Source organism: Phocoena phocoena, chromosome 10 (genome assembly GCF_963924675.1).
Source record: "Phocoena phocoena chromosome 10, mPhoPho1.1, whole genome shotgun sequence".
NCBI classification, from domain to species: Eukaryota; Metazoa; Chordata; class Mammalia; order Artiodactyla; family Phocoenidae; genus Phocoena; species Phocoena phocoena.
In genome coordinates, this window is record NC_089228.1 from 58,769,424 (window position 1) to 58,788,314 (window position 18,891).

Consider the following 18,891-nt stretch of genomic DNA (forward strand, 5'->3'; position numbering starts at 1 on the left):
GTATGTGAAAAGTGGAAACAACCCAAATTTCCATCAACTGAAGAATGGATAAACAAATTGTGGTACATCATCACAATGAAATATTGTTCAGACATAAAAAGGAATAAACTACTGATACACAATACGAACAGCATGAACCTTGAAAACACTATACTGAGTGAAAAAGCCAGACACGAAAGGCCACAGATTACATAATTCCATTGTTATGAAATGTTCAGAATCAGCAAATCCATAGAGACAAAATGTAGATCAGTGTGGGCCAAGGGCTGGGGGAAGAGTGGGTGGAGAGTGACTAATAACGGGCACAGAGTTTCTTTTTGTAGTGAGAAAAATGTGCTGGAATGAGGTTGTGCACAGCTCTGTGAATATACTAACATCCACTGAATCGTCACTTTAAAAGGATGAAAGATATGGCATTGTATTATATCTAAAAATATTCACTTATTATTATTGACATCTCCATGTGATATGCATATTCTTATTAGACATTATTAGGCCATTATAGTTTCCACAAGCAAATAGAAAGCTTATTTAGATGACTTTCTTTTAAGAAGAGTTTCAATTATAATAACCACGATTCTACATTTTTATCAAAAAGCCCAGGATTTATTTTTTAATATATAATTGTCAGTGTATCTAATTATCATTTGACCTATCACATTTAATATTTTCACTTCTCTTTTCATTGAATGAACCCTTAATGAACCCTTAATTTTTTAAAAAATTTCTTTAATGTGTTTAATGTGTCAATCTTTTCTGTTTCAAATAATGAGAATTAAGCCATTGTTAATATTCACACTGGTTTAAAATATGAGCTGTTTTTGAATTTCTCCTATTGCCTTTGGGTAAGGGGATGAAGGAAGAGAATGATGCCATTTCTAATTTGTGATTCTATTTCTAAAAGTCTACTGGAAATAGAGTGCTATCTTTCAGAAAAAAATAAGTAAAGGTTTCAAATCACCATATTTATCAAAATCTTTTCCATGATTTCAGATACTTTATTACCTTTCACTTGGACTATAAAAATGATCTCAACTAGCATCAGCGGACTCTGGCCCCACCTCTCTCATTTATCATCACATTTAATCTTCACCAAAGCACCTTCTGTTACAGTGTTCTCTCCTCTAAAACCTTCAGTAAATACCACTTTCCTATTGATCCTACTGGTGTTTCAACTCCTCTTCTCACATTAAATTCTACTAATTCCTGTATGTACCTTACACTCCAGCCAAATAGTTTCCTTCCTATTTCCTATTTTCTCACACATTTTTGCCAGGATCCTTGGATTTCCCACTGCCTGGAACGATTTCACTTCATTTACCCTTATTGATATTCCATCCACTTCTTAAGGCTATAATCAATCATATGTAACAGGGAAATCGCCTAAGAGCAGGAAATTTGTCTTGTTCCTTAGTTTAACCCCAGTGACCAGAACATTGCCTGCACAAAGTAGAAATTCAAACAATAAATAAGCAAATAAGTAAAAATAAATTTACACTTAAATGAAGGAATGAATAGCTTCTGTATACCTTCCTGATAGCCCAATTCTCTCTCCTTCTAAAATCATGTAAAACTTTTTCATTGTACTCAATATCCTGTTGTACATTTATCTGAGTATTTATCTTTATATTCCTTGTCTCTTATTCATTTCTGCATTTTATTATATCTCACTTTAAAGCTTAGTCTCTGTTCAGTCAATACTGGCTGAATTAAATCAATCAACAGAGCCCAATATCCCCACTTTGGAAACTCTATCTGCTTTGCGTTTTTCCCCGGCAAGCTGGTTTACATAAATATTACATGCTTAGAAAGAGAAAAAATTTACTTAACAATGAACAAGGAAAATTCTCGGAATTTTAATTATTTAGTTTTTGTTTAAAATGATACACATCATATTTTCAGGGGAGAAATTTTGAATTTTTATAGAATGTCTTTTTTAAATTTTTATTTATTTATTTATTTTTGGCCAAGCCCTTAGTTCTCTGACCCAAGATTGAAACTGTGCCCTTGGCAGTAAAAGTTCAGAGTCCTAACCACTGGACCACCAGGGAATTCCCAGAATGTGTCTTTTAAAAATAAGTATGACTGACATATGAGCCCACGTAAATAAAAGTCATTCAAAACATCTGTAGCTTTTAAAGGCAAACATGGATATTAAAAGCATTTTCCTACATTACCAATAGTCTGATGTCAAAGATTATCATTTCCCAATTCTGATTCACCTATGAGATCGGAGTTGATCTCAATGGAATTTTAGAACATTTCTCACTAACTGCTACTGGGAGGTTGTGATGATGGTGGATGTGGGGAGACTAAATCTGAGAAAGCCTCTCTATCTACCAGTCTCTCAAAGAAACGTAGTATTTCATAGAAGATGTGCACCCTCATTTCCCTACTATTATTTTAATTACCATTTTTAGACAAAGGCAATATAGACCAAATTACAGACTATGGATCAAATTACATTCTGCATGAAGAATATTTTGTATATCAATTTATAAGTCAATTTCTGATATAATAGATACTCTAAACCACAGTTGCTACCCTTATTTACCCCAAAGTGGCTACAATTTCCATAGAATAAGTCATATAGACATGTTGCATGTGTACTGTTGTGTACTGCCTGCCTGGTTGGTCACAGTGTATGACTGGTGTCTACCTCTTGGCAATGAGGTCAGAAAAATCTGACCTGAGCTAGGTTTTGCTCTATTTTAAATATTTCTCTATTTGAGTATATTTCTGTATGAGAAACTAGAGTTGAAACTTTAAAATATTAAGAATAAATTATTTGCATATAGTTTTCTCTATCCACTAAGAAGTCCTATAATAATTACAGAGATTTATAATTCAATTCTCAAAATTAGAAGATATTCCTTGTAGGCTTTAAATTGTTGCATGAAGTAATGACTCCAAAAATAAACACTGCAGAATCTGGTGGTTCTAAAAATATAAGATAGAGCCCTTGCAGAAAAATATACCTGATAAGCATAATTTATTACATAATAACAGTAAAAGATCTTTTAAATTGCATTTATAATAAATTTTCCTTCAGTGCCTTTTAAAAATAGAAAGAAATGTTATAGATATATCTCATTTTATTGTTTCACTTTATTGAGCTTTCCAGATATTGCGTATTTTACAAATTGAAGGTTTGTGGCAACCCTGCGTTGAGCAAGTCTATCAGTACCGTTTTTCCAACAACATTATTTTTAATTTAAGGTCTGTACATTGTTTTCTTAGATATAATTCTATTGCACACTTCAGAGACTATAATATAAACTAATTTTATATGTGCTGGGAAATCAAAAATTTCATGTGACTCCCTTTATTGTGGCATATGCTTTATTGTGGTGTTCCGGAACCAAACCCACAATATTTCTGAGCTGTACCTATATTTTGTTCCAGCAAATGATAGTTATGACAATTCATGTATGATGGTTTTCAGTGTTGTAGAGAAAGAGAAAAAATAAATTATAACTATCATAAATTTTCCTGAGAAATGTACTTTTGTCATAAATTTACTGAGTAAATATTTTATTTAATGTAAAATGTATTGTGGTCATTTAATACAAACAACAAACATTTACCTACCTGGAGAAAGTGGTTCTAATTTTATTCTGGGTATGCTCAATCCCATATATAAAATGATGTAGTATTTGCATATAACCAAGGCACATCCTCCTATATAATTTAAATTATCTCTAGTTTACTTATAATACCTAATACAATGTAAATGCTATGTAAACAGTTGCCAGTGTGTACTAAATTCAAGTTTTGCTTTTTGGAACTTTCTGAAATTATTTTTTTTCAAATATTTTCGATTCTCAGTTGATTGAATCCTCAGAAGAGGAAACTGCGGATAAGGAGGGCTGACTGAAATTTAGAAAATTTGTGATTATAAGCATTTTCTCCTCTCTTTGAAATGTATATAAATCCTTTTGAAGACTAGATAGGCCTTTTGTCAGCTTTATGACCTGAAGAAAGACTTGGAAGCCATCTCTTTGAAATGCAAGCATCAAGATAAATAACACCCCTACCTCCCAGTTTCTGTTGGGAGGTAGGAGCCTAACTTTGGTTGGGGCCTTGCTCCAGGTTGTAAAACTACTTCCTGTCATAAAGATATGGGTTTTTTCTCCCTGGATAAAGCCAATTAGCCAATACAGATGGTTACCCCAATAAGCAGATAAAGTTAGGATGAACTCTGTGTGACGAATGATGCTGTCAAATCCTCTTACTTGAGGACTAGCTATTGTCCATATTGAAAACGTATGTGGAATGGGTTGTATTGGTTGTATATAAAAGGGTAAGATTACTTTCTGGTTTTATATTCTTTTAGTGGTTTGCCTGTGTTGCACATATCATTCTTGTTTAATGCTTATTCAATAATAAAACTATTTTCTTTCTCTACTACGTTTGTGGAGAGGGTTTCTGGATTGGGAGAAGATTTTGCTTTTAATTATATTTCCCCAACAATTTATAAGTTATTTACATATATAGGTATGTTATTTCAGAGCAATGAATATAATCAATTAATTGTATTTTACAGGTTAGAATATATTTGATAAAATTCTTTAAAAATGACTGCTTCTGCTTAATGTTATAAACTGATGTTATTGTTGTTAAACTGAGAAATCACTGCCTTTCCATAATTGATATTTGTTATATACTTTTGCATTCTTCTTCTCCTTAGTTTCCTCACTGGTACACTTTTGGTAATCTCTAATCCCTTAGCGAAACATCTGTTACCATACTAACTCCTAAAGTTCAGTTTAGAAAGTAATTGCTTACATATCATGATGTGCCTGACGATACACAGGGACTGTGGGTACAAGACAAGATGGTCATGGGGAAGTGGCTTCAGGAAACTGCCTTTTAAACAAGCCTCTTAATTCTGATACAGGTGATCTGGAGCTCACACATTATGAAACACCATTTTTGAAACTGACTACCCTGCCTCTATTTCCTCCACATCCAAACTCCAAAAGCTTAACATATCTATAGAAAATTGCTTAATATATATACAAGTGAACAAGCAGGTCACAATATTATATGTACAACATTGTATAAAACTCCCCATATAGAAATGAAGATAGAAGGAAATCCACCAAAAATTATATACTGAGAGAGATAGAGGTATATTTTCTTTTTACCAGATTCCATGAGTCTCATACATCTTATCTGTTTTTCAATGTCACCTCTTTAAGGAATTTCCCTGATCACCAAGACCTGAAATCCCTGGAGCACTTCAGAATCCTACCATCACTCATTCATATATCTTTTATTGCATTTATTATAATACACTGTATACCTATTTGTTTCCCTTTTATACTGTAAACTATTTGCAGACAGGAAAATCTTCTTATTTATATTTTCAGCCTATGTTGAGATGAAAAGTAGACACATATAATTTTGAATATTTAAATAAAGGTATCTGCACACAAATTTGCATTTAAGCATTTAACTGCCAGAAAGATTATTCAAAACTTAGAAAAAAAGCAACCAGATGGGCAGCATCATCTTTAAATATCACATAGGAGCAACAGCTACCCAAGGATTGTCCAGGGAGGAATTTGGTTCCTCTCACTGTTACTTTTCATTAAAGGTCCCAGACTTTGCTTGCTAATTTGTATTAAATAGATTTCCTCCAGTAGAGATGCAAATTATTTCTGTCTGGTGGAACAGATAACTATAATGATTGATGGCCTGTTAGATACTAACCAGTTTGTATCTAACTAACCATTTGTATACTATCTTAACATTTCTTCATTAAATTACCTATAAATACCCTAATTTCCTAAATGCTCCTTGAGCCAATCACAGTATCACTGCTTCCCTCGTTAATTAATGGGTTAAATAGAACCTTTGACACAGATTTCTGTAATATTTGCCTGAGAGGAATGATTTTACCTCTTTGAAAACCGAGCTTTAATAGTAATACTTTTTTCTACTAAAAGAACTATTTCTGTTTTCAAACATCATTTAGAAGTTATTTACATGTTAATAACATCAGGCTATTTTGAAATAATTTCCTTATAAAAGTAAACTAAAAAGTATACAAATTTAAATTTTATTCAAACTAAAAATCTCTTTAATGTGCTCTAAAATAGAGAATTTAGCATCCTTCTTAGGATTATCAATAATGGGCTTATTTTAATAATCAAATTGCCAAGTCTAAGATAACGTACCTGTCCTCAGCGTTGACTTTGGACGTCAATGGCCTGACAAATAGTGTTCCTCAGAGAAATTAGGTATTTTTTTAAACAACTAAATCTTTCCCAAAGACACAGAAGGAGCTTTCAACGAGATTCATAAAATGTTATTAATTGGCACATTGTTGTGAATCAACTATACTTCAGCTAAAAAATGCAAATATGAATCATAGACCATGATTATCATCTTCAGAATTTTATAGTGGATAAAGATCTCTTAAGCTCCCCCTTGTGCTTAAAGGTTTATTAGAACTAATCTTAACCTTATGGCAGAAACAGGGACCAGCATGCTGCAATGCTTTCACTGTGGTAGGACTCACGACTCACTGGCTGAGGTGGCAGTGCTGGTACCCACGGGCCATCTTAATGTAAATAAATTTACTTGCATCTCAGTTAACTTAGTCTGTCTGAACTTTGAAAAACAAAAGAATGTTCAGATATGAATGCTTCCTAAAATCAAAGCTCCTCAGCAGGGCAGGGTAGCCTTTGTCACCCAGAGACCTCGGTCAAATCTAGGCCTTGATGCTTGCTAACTCTTCATCCTTGAGTAACCTTCAGAGCCTCAACCTCCTAACAGGAAGGATGCAGATACAAACCTGCATTTCATATCGTTAACTCCCTAGCACAGAGCTCCTGTCAGTCCAGCTTAGGCAGTTGCTGAGGGCAGGCTGAGGCAATGCTCTTTAAGGGAGTGTGGGGGCTCTGGAGGTGGGCAGCTAAGAGGACCCAGGACAGCAGGGATGCTTTAGAACTTTGCCCTTCCACCATATCATTGTTGTCACAGCCACCATAACCAAAGGGTTTTGTTATATCCTCCAGGCCTGTTCTTGTTGGAGAAGGTTGTAGATAACTTGTCTAAGAATCAGAAAATTCTTCCTGAATAGTCCTCTTGCCCTGTCTGCTGGCTACAACATGGTTGAGAACCTCAAGGTTACCTTCCTAGGCTGTTCCAAGAATCTTCCAGCTGGTCACTCATTTCCATTTTTTCTCTAATCCAGCCTACCTTCAACAATGTTGTTAGGATTAACTATCCATGAAACAAATATTATTTTAACTTCCTTGTCTAGAAACCTCTTCAAGAAAACTGAGCAAAAAGTATCCCCTACTTGCTTTACAAATCCCATCTTTCAGCATTTGGATATTATAAGCTGAATTGTGTCTCCACAAAATTCATATTTTGAAGTCCTAACCTGGCCCAGTACCTCAGAACGTGAATGTTTTTGGAGACAGGGCCTTTCAAGAGGTAATTAAGGTGAAATAAGGTCATGTGTGTGACCCTTATCCAATATGACTGGTGATCTTATAAGAAAAGATTAGGACACAGACAACACCCAGACTGAGGGGTGAGCATGTGAGGACATGGAGAAGAAGTGACCATCTACAAGCCAGGAGAGAGGCTTCAGAGAAAGCCAAACCTGCTGACAACTCAGTCTTAGATTTTCAGCCTCCAGAACTGTGAGAAAATAAAATTCCTGTTGTTTAAGCCACCCAGTCTGTGGTATTTTGTTAGGGAAACCCTAAGCAAACTAATACACATGTCTTAAAAAATATTCACTAAGTTTTGTCCCTTATGTACTACTGCATAAATGAATTGGATTGCATTATGTGTTTGATAGATAGGCAAAGGATATTAATACACAATTTATTGAAGAAGAACTGAAATTAGTATATAATTGTAAGAAAATATCTACTTTCTGTATTAATCAAAGAAATGTAAATCCGAATAACATTGATTTTGTCACCCATCGAACACAGATTGTTTTCCTTTTAATTATTTCTGATAATACCCAGTGTGATTAAAGAAGAAGGGCAAATCCATTACTGGTAGAAGTCTTATTTGCTAGAACTTTTATGGAAAGCGATTAAGAAAATTTTATAAAGAGATTTAAAAAAACATAAAATGGACTGTGGCCCAGCAATTCCATTTCTCCTAAATGATTCACGGAAGTAATCTCAAAAATCGAATGCCTGTGTGTGTGTGTGTATGGGGTTATGTTTACTTTTCTTTATTGAAATATCATTTATAAAGAAAAATTAAAAGCCACTCACAAATGTGACCATGGTATATTAAGGATCACTTTCATATTAACTCTGCCTGCCACACCTAATCACTTAAGCAAAAACCTACTGAAATGCCAAGGCCCTGTTCCTGTCATCCTTGTACCCATGCACATGCTCACACACACACAGGCACACACATTTTTGGGGGTACTTATCTGTTAGGATCCTGCCCTTGAGCTGTGAGCTCCTGGCTGTGACCACCTCTTGCCCTGCCATTGGCCTTTACAGGCTGGTAGTGTTTGATGGTTTTATGTTCTTTGGCTGTGGGTTCCGCCCTCCTCTATAGATTCAGCCTTTGTATCCTCTGCTCCTCAGGCTGTATGTTGTTCCAGTGAGTTCTTACTACAGCCATCTAGAGCCTATCCCCATATCTGGTCACTGAGTTTGTTGCCTAACAAAACTATTCTTACAACTTCACACTTTATAACCTTTACATTTACTTCCCATATACTTTAACAACTTATAGTCATTAAAATTTATGTGTTAAGACTATGTAATACCATAGAAAAATAATTTAAAAGTTGCATAAATATAATAACAATTATGTGACTAAAAGCCTAGTCATTGGAAAAAAAGACTCAAAGGAAATAAACTAAAATATTAACAATGATTTTTGTCTCCTACCTTCTTTCATCCTGCATCAGTTGGGAATATAAAAATGTTTTGAAAAGCAATGGCTACTCAGGGAACTTCATATACATATATATGTGTATATATATCTCAAATGTAAACCAATATATACACTGATATATATATATATCAAATATACATCAAATATATGTGTGTGTATATATAAAAATGCTAGTTAATATAAATCTGCAGCAACAGTAGCAACACTTCATATTTGCTGAATTTTGTCTCTATATCCAGTAGGATTAGGTTCAGCAGCAGGAAACATAAAGACCCAGAGATATTTTAAATATTGCTTTTTTGCCTAAAAGTCAAGGTGGATGGTTTAGGTTTGATGTGGTTTTCTAAATGTCAGCCCCTTCTATTATTGCTGCAGGACTTTGACCCCAAGGTCTACTAGGGGTGGCATCTGCTTTTCTGAGAGCTGGATGAATGAAATGGAGACGAAGAGAAAAAAGATCTCATATACTGTCTTAAGAAAGATTTTTAGAAACTCCCATAGAACATTCTATACTGGCCAGGACCTATTCACAGGTCTCCCCCTAACTGCAAGGATGTCCATGGTCCCAGCTAGTTATCTCTTCTATGAAACACAGAGAAGAGTTATTGAAAAGAAAACTCAGCATTTCTGGCACAGTCTCAATAATTCTGCAAATTTCAAAACATAATAGTTGAATTCAAGTTGTGGAATCTTCTCTCCATGGCAATTTTACTATATACTCTTAATTTTTCTTCTGCCTCCTTGTTCTACTAATATCGCCTTTGACTTATAGCATCTTGATTTGAATTTGTTAATTATTTCAGAATTTTATTCATTTTCTTTTCTCCTTCTTTAAAGTAGGCCTTTTGTAGCTTAAATATTTGCTCAGAACCAGACATATATGCCTGAGTTTTGGTTGTTGCTGTTTTCTCCTGAAACCTGGGGAAAGCACTCGGTCCACACAGGCACTCAGGACTCTGGGGACAGCATTTCATACATTGTCCCAACCCCCCTTTCCTTTGGTGAGATGTCCCTGAGGTGTCTTCCACGTGGCCCTGTAGAGGGCACCAATGAGAATGAGCCACAGTAGTAACCAGTTCACAACATACCTTTTATGTCTTTGTGTCCTCTTTTCTTTCAATCAGCCTACTCCTTAAATTTTGGTTATTGGATAAACTACCTACACCTATATCCTCGTAAATAAACCATCTGTAGCCAACTCCTTGTTTCCAGCTCTGGTTTTGTCAGAACAAAAATTAAGAGCAATATTACCATTCTCGTGTTCAGTCTGAGCTACATCTGAGGTTTCTGTCCACCACCTTCCAGTCTCACTGCCATTTCCCTTCTCTTGTGTATAGTGATTTTTTACCCAGTTAATTTTTCCCATCTCGCTCATGTTTGATGTTAAATTTTCACTTTGTATTTTAATTCTCCATTTAGTATTTTAATTTCTCTGCGCCTCTCCTTCCTGCCCCTTTATTACACTCACGATCCACGCTGGGATACCTGACACTCATATTCACACTTTAGTGTCTGATCTTCACCGCTAGTGCAGTGAAGAGCAGATGACGCTGATTCAACCGAAACCTGGTGGTTGGCATATTGCCCTGCTAATAACAGAAACAAAGCCACCTTCGTTTTTACTTCTTTGTGATCGTCATAAAGGGCAGAGGACTGAGTCTGAAGGAAGTTCCCCAATCTTTATAAATCTTTTAAAATGCCTCCTGGTTTTAATTTACCTGAACATAGAAGTATATTGTGGAGTATGATGAAAAGCCCATGTCGCAGTCACTTTATTTTGACAGATAATTGTGAAGTATTTCTTATTTTAGAGGTAAGTTTTATTTTGAAGAGTTTCCTTTCCTTCTTATATTAGAAGATCGATCTAGAAGGTTCCGTCCCAGGTTACTGAGTTAGTGTGTTGTTTTGTAAAACCATCATTTTTTCCTTGTGCTTTTCCCTAGGTGTATACATGTATTTTCTGCTGATACTTCAAGAGCAGTGCCTTTTAAGACTTACAGGTGCTTGAAGAGGTCCAAGCACACTCCTGGGATTTCTGAGTGAGACCAGCAGTAAAATGCAGTGTTTGTTCATCCTTCTGTGTTTTTGCAGTTTTTCTGTCCAGAATATGAGAACAATCATGAGAGGCAATAACCTGGTCTCCTTCAAATATTGTGCTGATGAGCACAGCTCTAATCTTGCTTTGGGACACATTTAATAATACAATTTAGTAATGATAATATTGTCAAATAGACTTTCATTAAGTGACTAGCCTTCCTGAAGTTGACTCTCCCACCTTATTTTTCTTTAAGACTCATGAATTCCAGTAACTTTCTAATTACGTCTTTAAGAAATACATGGGAAATGTATGCTAGATGAGTCTTGGATATAATAGCACACTCATTTCCACTTATGAAGTGAAATACATAAATTGATTAAAAAGAATTTGAAAATATAACTTTCACTATATAGGTTAAAAGAATGATTAAAATTTTCTCTTAAATTTCCATCACTTTTTCATGGTGTCCCTTTTTGTATGTCATCATTTAACTATAACTATAGCTTAAAAATTGTCACATATGATCAACTAGCATTCATGATAAAGAATAGGCACTCATAGTGAAGAAAGAAAAAAAAATCAAGGCTGGCATAACAATCTGATTTTCCTCTGGAGCCTGACAGAATCTATAATCAATCTTTCCATGGATAAAGGAAAATACAACTATTTATTACACATTTAAAATAAATAACAATTGAAATTGTCACAGCACCTTTAAGAAAAAGCCATGTTAGTAACATACTGCAGGTAGCTTACCCAATACCAGAGTGAACCCCAGCAACTTATATACATGGAGCTTCCCTTCATAGCTTTTGGAATTGATTGAGCAGTATGATCTCATAAACCTCAAGCAGGGCAATGCTGATGAGATTATAAATCATTTGTGGTAACTCCTGCTCTCTGTAAAACTTTGAAATTCTTGGTGTCTGATAACTTCATTTATTAAAAATAGTACAACATGACATGGAGATTTTACTGTCAGAATATAGCACACATCTATGTATATGACAAATCTATTCAACTTGCTCAATGTATTATTTAAATTTATACTATGTTAAGTCTTATTATGACACAGTATGTCATATTTTAATATATCAAATCATATCATACCATATTATATTATAGTTGTATAAATCTGAAAAATTCCAGAGTCAACCAGTACTCATAGGTCAAGTAACATGTACTGACTGTGCAGAATTAAATGCACTCAAGATTGGTATCATGGCATGGGTTTAAATTAACCATATTGCCAAATAACCAGACTTATTTTGTTGATTTTTCTATCTCTGAAACAACCAAATGAGCACTTCAGAAGCAGTTATTCCTACTTGCTATTTTACATTCCCTTAATAGACATTTGTATTTGAGAAACAATATTTCACTTCCAAGAATCTTCCTTTCCATTTAAAAAAACAAAAAAGATATGATGTAATACAACAGTTTTGTTTCTTTATAATTTGTAAAGGCTAAATTTACTCATAAGGGAATATATGATTCAACATTGAATCTTATTATTCCATTTTCTATTTTTATCAATTTTGTAAAAATTATTAACTTTGTAATATTATATATAATTGCTAGTTTCTACATAAGAGTTGTATATTGAACAGATTCTCTAAGAACCTATGCAAGTGACATAATCTATTTGATCAATACTCATCTCATCATATATATTGTAATGTATACATTTAAAATTATGTATAGATGTGGATAAAGACTTTAAAAAAAGGAAAAATGAAAGTTATTTCCTTCTGGATATTGGATACTATGGATGAGAAATTCAATAAAAGCTTTTTTAGACCTAAACATGAGGGACATAATATATTAGACCAAACATATTAGACCTAAACAAGAGGGACAAAATATATTTTTAAATATTTTAAAATTATATAGGTGAGTAGATATAAAAATAAACAAGCCTCAAATGGTTAGAAAATGTTATTTCAGAAAAGTTAAAAAGCTCTGTGGCCAAAGGTATGGAAGCAACCTAAGTGCCCATCAACAGGTGAATGAATAAAGAAGATGTGGTACATATATGCAATGGAATACTTCCCAGCCATAAAAAAGAATGAAATTTTGCCATTTGCAGCAACATGGTTGGACTTGGAGGGCATTATGTTGAGTGAAATAAGTCAGACAGAGAAAGACAAATAGTGTATGACATCACTTATATGTGGAATCTAAAAAAATATAACAAACTAGTGAGTAAAAAATAAAAGATGCAAACTCAGATACACAGAACAAACCTGATGGTTACCAGTGGGGGAGGGAAGCGGATCAGGGCAATTTAGGGGTAGGGGGAAAAAAGGTTTTATTACATGAAATCATGTGTGTGAAACTTTTGAAAATTGTAAAGCACAAAAGAATTTAAAGACTCTTTAATTCATATTAAAAACAAACAAACCACTATGGCCAAACTTTTTCCTTGGACAATCTACTTACACATGCTGCCTAATGCTTGATTTTTAAAAGCCTGCATGCATGCCTGGGGTGGAGATATAGTACCTTTTAGGACTAGAAAGGTAAAAAACAGGTAAAAGAACTGAAAAAAATTTAGGACTCCTTTTAGGATGACACATTAGTTGGTAAGTAAGGGAAAAAGAAATCATCTAACAGAGAAAACCAATGCAAATACCTTCCTGAATTGATGTTATCTCTGAGTGAAAATGAAAAAAAATTTCCCATTCATATGGGATTTGGGACTATATTCATAATATAAATTGGCCCAAAGCCCTTCAAGCCAAAAATTTGGTTAACTCGTCCTGTTTGGCAGTGCTCCCAGAAGCCTGGGAAGCATCTTTGGCCTCAGTGTAGTTCCAAGGGTTCTGAGCTCAAACTTCATCAAACACATGAGAGAATAAGCCATCGTAAGTATGAATCAACACAGACATCAAAGCGCAGAATGACTTTCAGAAAGACTTCAGGTATCAGAATTGCAGAAAGGGTGTATGTGTGTTCAATACATTTACATAGATAGAAGAGGATAACTGAGAAGTAGAAGGCAATAGAATCTGACTGGATTGAAATATAGAATGTTTATAAGTTAAAGATATAATTATTAAAATAAATCAAATACCATTAAATGAAGTAAACTCAAAGAAATATCTGTGAACTTACACAGATTCACGCAAATGAGAGGAATAAGGGACAATATTTAAGAGCCACAGTAAAAAAAGAATGAGAAAATTCCACATATTATAATCAGTGTTTGAAAATGACATAAAAAATGGAATAAGAAAAGGACATTTTTGAAATTACAAGAGCTTCTAGAATTGTTGAAAAAATCTAGCCCACAAATTTAGTAAGCCTAAAAAATCTAAAGTAGAATACATAAAAATAAAACCACATTTAGACACTGCAGGGTAAAAACAGTAGTACATCAAAAATGAAGAGAACATCTTAAAAGTAACCAGAGGGAAACAGATTCCCTACCAGTGAAGGCTGACTTCTGAATAACAACTATGGAAGCAAGCTGAATATCTTCAACATAACGAGAGAAAATATTTGGCGACATAGAATTCTATGTCACGTGAAAGTATCTTTCAGTGAACAAGGGTAAAATAAAAACATTTTAGACAGATAAAAACTGAGAGAATTACTACTAGTAGGCTGACAAAATTAGCTTCTAAAGAATATATTTTAGACAGAAGGAAATTTATCCAAAGAAGGTCTGAGATCAAGAAAACATGAAGAATTCAGAAGTAAACTGAGAAATTACTGGAAAGTAACATAGGATTTGAGAGGGACATTGCAATTAGTTAATTCTGCATTCCTTGTGTTATTCAGGAGGAGTTTTAAAACATTGAGAGACTGTATATTTTGTTAAGTTAAATGTAATGCACACGGCTCTAAATTTCTAGACCCAAAGACTCTTCAGACAAATTATTAGAAATAGGAAAGTTTTGTAATATTACTGGAAATTATGTTAATATACAAGATTTAATTAAATTACTATACAATAAAAAATCACTTAGAATAATTTAAATTTTAAAAATTTAACATGTATTATATAAGCCTAAAAGATGGTAAAGACTAATATAGAAAAACATAAAACTTTTTGAAGGAAATTAGGGCAAAGTTAAATAAATGGAGAGATATGCCATGTACCAAGATAGTTAACTTAATCTCATAAAGATGTTAATTCTTTCCCAAATAATATATCAATCCTATTTATATGAAGGAAAACAGGCTCAAAGGAATCTAAGATGGTCCTGAAGAGGGAAGAAGAGGACTTGGATGACTACATGTTAGGACTCAATGAAAAAGTTATGAAAATAAACTGGTGTTGTATAGGCTTGCAGAAAGAAAAATAGGGACCAGAGAACTTGGAAACGGATCTGCCCATATGTATACACAAGCCTGACACATGATAGCATCAGTATTGCACACATGTAGGCATAGAACAGACTGCTCAATATATTGCACTGATTTAATTGGTGATCATGAAGGGGAAAAAAACTCTTTTCACATATCATACATGGAATCTGTTGCTGGGCAATCGATTTGAAAGAAAAACAATATCATTTTTAAAAGAAACCTTATGGGAAGATTTTTACTATCTCAGAGTAGGAGAGGATTTCTTAAATAAAACACAAAAATTATATTCTGTAAAAGGAAATCTAATAAATTCTACCACATTCAAAGAATAACCTATATTCACCAAATATCATAAAAGAGAATGAAATGATAAACCACAAACCAGGGAATGATTTAAAGAATAAATATAAATGACAAAAGGTTACTAACATATATATAGAGAGAATTCTTACAAATAAATGCAGAAGACAACCCAGGAGAGGCAAAAATCATGCAAACATTACCCAAAAGAGAAAATAGCGTCAATAAATATACGAAAATATAACAAATCTCATTAGTAGTCATAAAAATGCAAATTCAAACCATAATCAAATTTGATTTCATTTTTGATTAGTTGGCAAGAGTGTGGAGTAATAAGGACTCTAATAATATCCTGGGTAATTTATCTCAAAAAGTTGAATGTTCCCTATGCCACAGCTCCAGGAAATAAGCATAAGAATGTTCATAAAAGCAAAAAATGAGAAACTATCCAAATGTTTATACATGGGAAAATGAACTTTTAAAATTCTGGTATATTCATCAGTGAAAATGAACCTGTATCAATATAAATATACCTTAAAATTAAGAATATGCATAGTCTGTGTATAAAGTTTAAAAAGAAACAAAACTAAAAACTGCATTTTTAAATACATAAGTGAATAAGTGACAAAGGAAAAGCAAGGTGATGATTATCATTCAGTTCAGCCTATTACATGTGAAGGGGGTATGACTGCATAGGGATGCGTGGGGAGCCTGTAATGTTTCATTGTTTTAGTATCTGTGTTTTATGTGTATTTATTTTATGAATACTATTATTCTTTAAGCTACACATTAATGATATAAACTCTTATATACATAAAAATTTTCACAGAAATAAAGAAAAATAAAAGCAGTTTAGGATAATGGGATTATTGCATTTTTAATTTTTGAAAACTGCCTTTGATTTTATAATGCTGTCTTTATATTAAATACCAGAGGAATTGATTCATTTGTGTGACATTTTTTCAGATAAGAAATAGTAACTAACATTCATTACATGTATACAGGAAACATAACTTTAAAAATAAATGTCTTGGGGCTTCCCTGGTGGCGCAGTTGTTGAGAGTCCACCTGCCGATGCAGGGGACACGGGTTCGTGCCCCGGTCTGGGAAGATGCCACATACCGCGGAGCGGCTGAGCCCATGAGCCATGGCTGCTGAGCCTGTGTGTCCGGAGCCTGTGCTCCGCAACGGGAGAGGCCACAACAGTGAGAGGCCCGCGTACCACACACACACAAAAAAAATGTATTCACCAAAAATAAATGCTGATAAGTAATTTTTTCTAAGAAATCTAATAATTGAATCCTTTCCACAAAGTGCTTCATTTAAAACATTTGTTAATATCCCATATAAGAATTCATACTGATTAAATAGAATAGCTGGCAAAACAAACAAAAAAGTAGTCTCTAATTTACATCAGGAATTAACTGATGTGATTTAGCCCCCTTCTACCTAAATGTCTATACTTTTTATTTTCCTCCTTCTCCACCCAAACCAATAATTACTACTAAGAAATACTTTACCTAATCAGTGACTGGTCTAAATATTTGTTCAGTTGCCTCTTTATTATTTATACCTGCACCACAACATTGACCCTGCTAGAGAAAGTGGTGTCTTACAAGAATATATAGCTTAACACCAGTGACAGGATGAGCACCTCATCTAGATGCATCTGAAGATCTCAGGGATGAGAGTCAAACACCCTCTGAACAATCGAAGAAACTTGGCAGAAGGCAGCCTAGTTGTACATGGCCCAGACTTTTCCACCACACCTATCCCCAAGTCAGTCCTATAGTCCAGTCAGAACTCCTGATGCCACAGTTTAAAAGCCTCTTGGGATTTTTACATCATTTTATCCCCTCTCTGGGTTTTCACATCTCTTTTCAACTGACTGGCTAGATTAATAAAAGTCATTCGTTTAACTGATTTTTTTTATTGCCCACTTATTATTTGCAAGTAGTGTAGGAAATAAATGAGAATAAGCCCTACACTGTCCTCAATGTGTCTTACAATCTAGCAGAAGAAATGTGCAAGTAGGTAATTAATTATATTAAAGGCAGATCATATCAAGCATCACTTTTCAAGGTGCTAGTTAAAGGAATGCTGGTGTGAATTCTCAGTTGAGAACCTGAAAGTTTGAGTAGACCGTGTCATGTGAAAATGTTTGTATGTATGTGTGTGTGTGTGTGTGTGTTTTAAAGTTAGAAAGAATTACATACAGAGTAAATGCAGGAGATGTGAAAATGCATATTGTGTTCTGGGATAGTAAATAGATCGGGCTGAAGCTAGGGTTTATAGAATCAAGATGCAGGAGAAAATGAAGCAGGAAGTCAATCTTACAATGAAATCCCAGATCCAGGGTAAACAAAAACACCTTATCATATAAGCCTGTAACAGGTGCCAATAAGTAAAATCCTTCCAATCTGTTTCACTCAGACCTCACTCTTGCTTGAAGGTGACGCTCTTCAGAAATTTGCAATCTACATTGTCAGGACTGATTCAGGCTTATCTTTGAGAAATTGGTTGCAATTACATCTCTATAGCTGCCTGTCCTTCACAGACCACAGGGAGCCTTGAACAAGGAACTTTCCACTTTTCCACAAAGTATTACATCACTCCTTCCATTGAATTGTGTCATGACTATTACATGTGCCATAAAATCAAGCTTCTAACAGGCATCAAGTACAAATATGAATTTTTCACCCCCTCTTGTCAACTTGATAATTATTTTAATCTCCACACCCATAATAGATTCTATATTACTTTATTTCTGAAGTCAAACTAGCCTATTTTGTTATAACTCTCCAAATTTAAATGTAATTATAATCATCTTATTGTACTTATTTATTAGATTATTATATTCTTTTAAAAATCATTTGCTGCATGATTCTGTGTTATCCTGCCGATCCTCTGTTAAGATGGAATAATCTTAAAAGACTCAGGTCTATTCCCCTCAGGTTAAAAAAATGCCAGAAATGAAGACATTATTTATTTATTTGTTTGTACATGTGGAGTACCCTAGAGCAGTAGCAGGTGACAAATAAATGACCAACTTGAAAGATTATGTTTGTAAGCTGTTCCAATTTCTCACCTTATGGCCTCAGAACTATTACCTTGAAATTCAGTTGTCCCCTCTCTGCCTTACTGATTGCTGAAGTCTCTAAGTGGCCTTAATGTCAAATCTAAGGTTCTAAATTTTATAACAAGATCAATTTCCACAACATTTTTATTGCCAAATACATTTTTTAAAGGATGCATTAAATTTGACTCTGTCTGAGGTACGATGGCGAACAGGTTCTTTCAGGATAAAACAAGTAGTGCACTTGTGTGAATATTTA

The 18,891-nt window shown here is 34.0% G+C and overlaps 1 protein-coding gene across 2 annotated transcripts in view; it reads right to left on the minus strand.

The window, feature by feature from the left end:
- Window positions 1-18,891, minus strand: part of KHDRBS2 (KH RNA binding domain containing, signal transduction associated 2) — a 690,124-nt gene that overhangs the window by 218,662 nt on the left and 452,571 nt on the right. The window contains exon 7 of one of the 2 annotated variants that reach the window (XM_065885300.1): window positions 14,372-14,380. The exons of the other annotated variant lie outside the window; for it this stretch is intronic. Within the exon in view, the coding sequence (XP_065741372.1) occupies window positions 14,372-14,380 (9 nt within the window). The remainder of the gene's footprint in view (window positions 1-14,371; window positions 14,381-18,891) is intronic. 2 annotated transcript variants of the gene reach the window in all.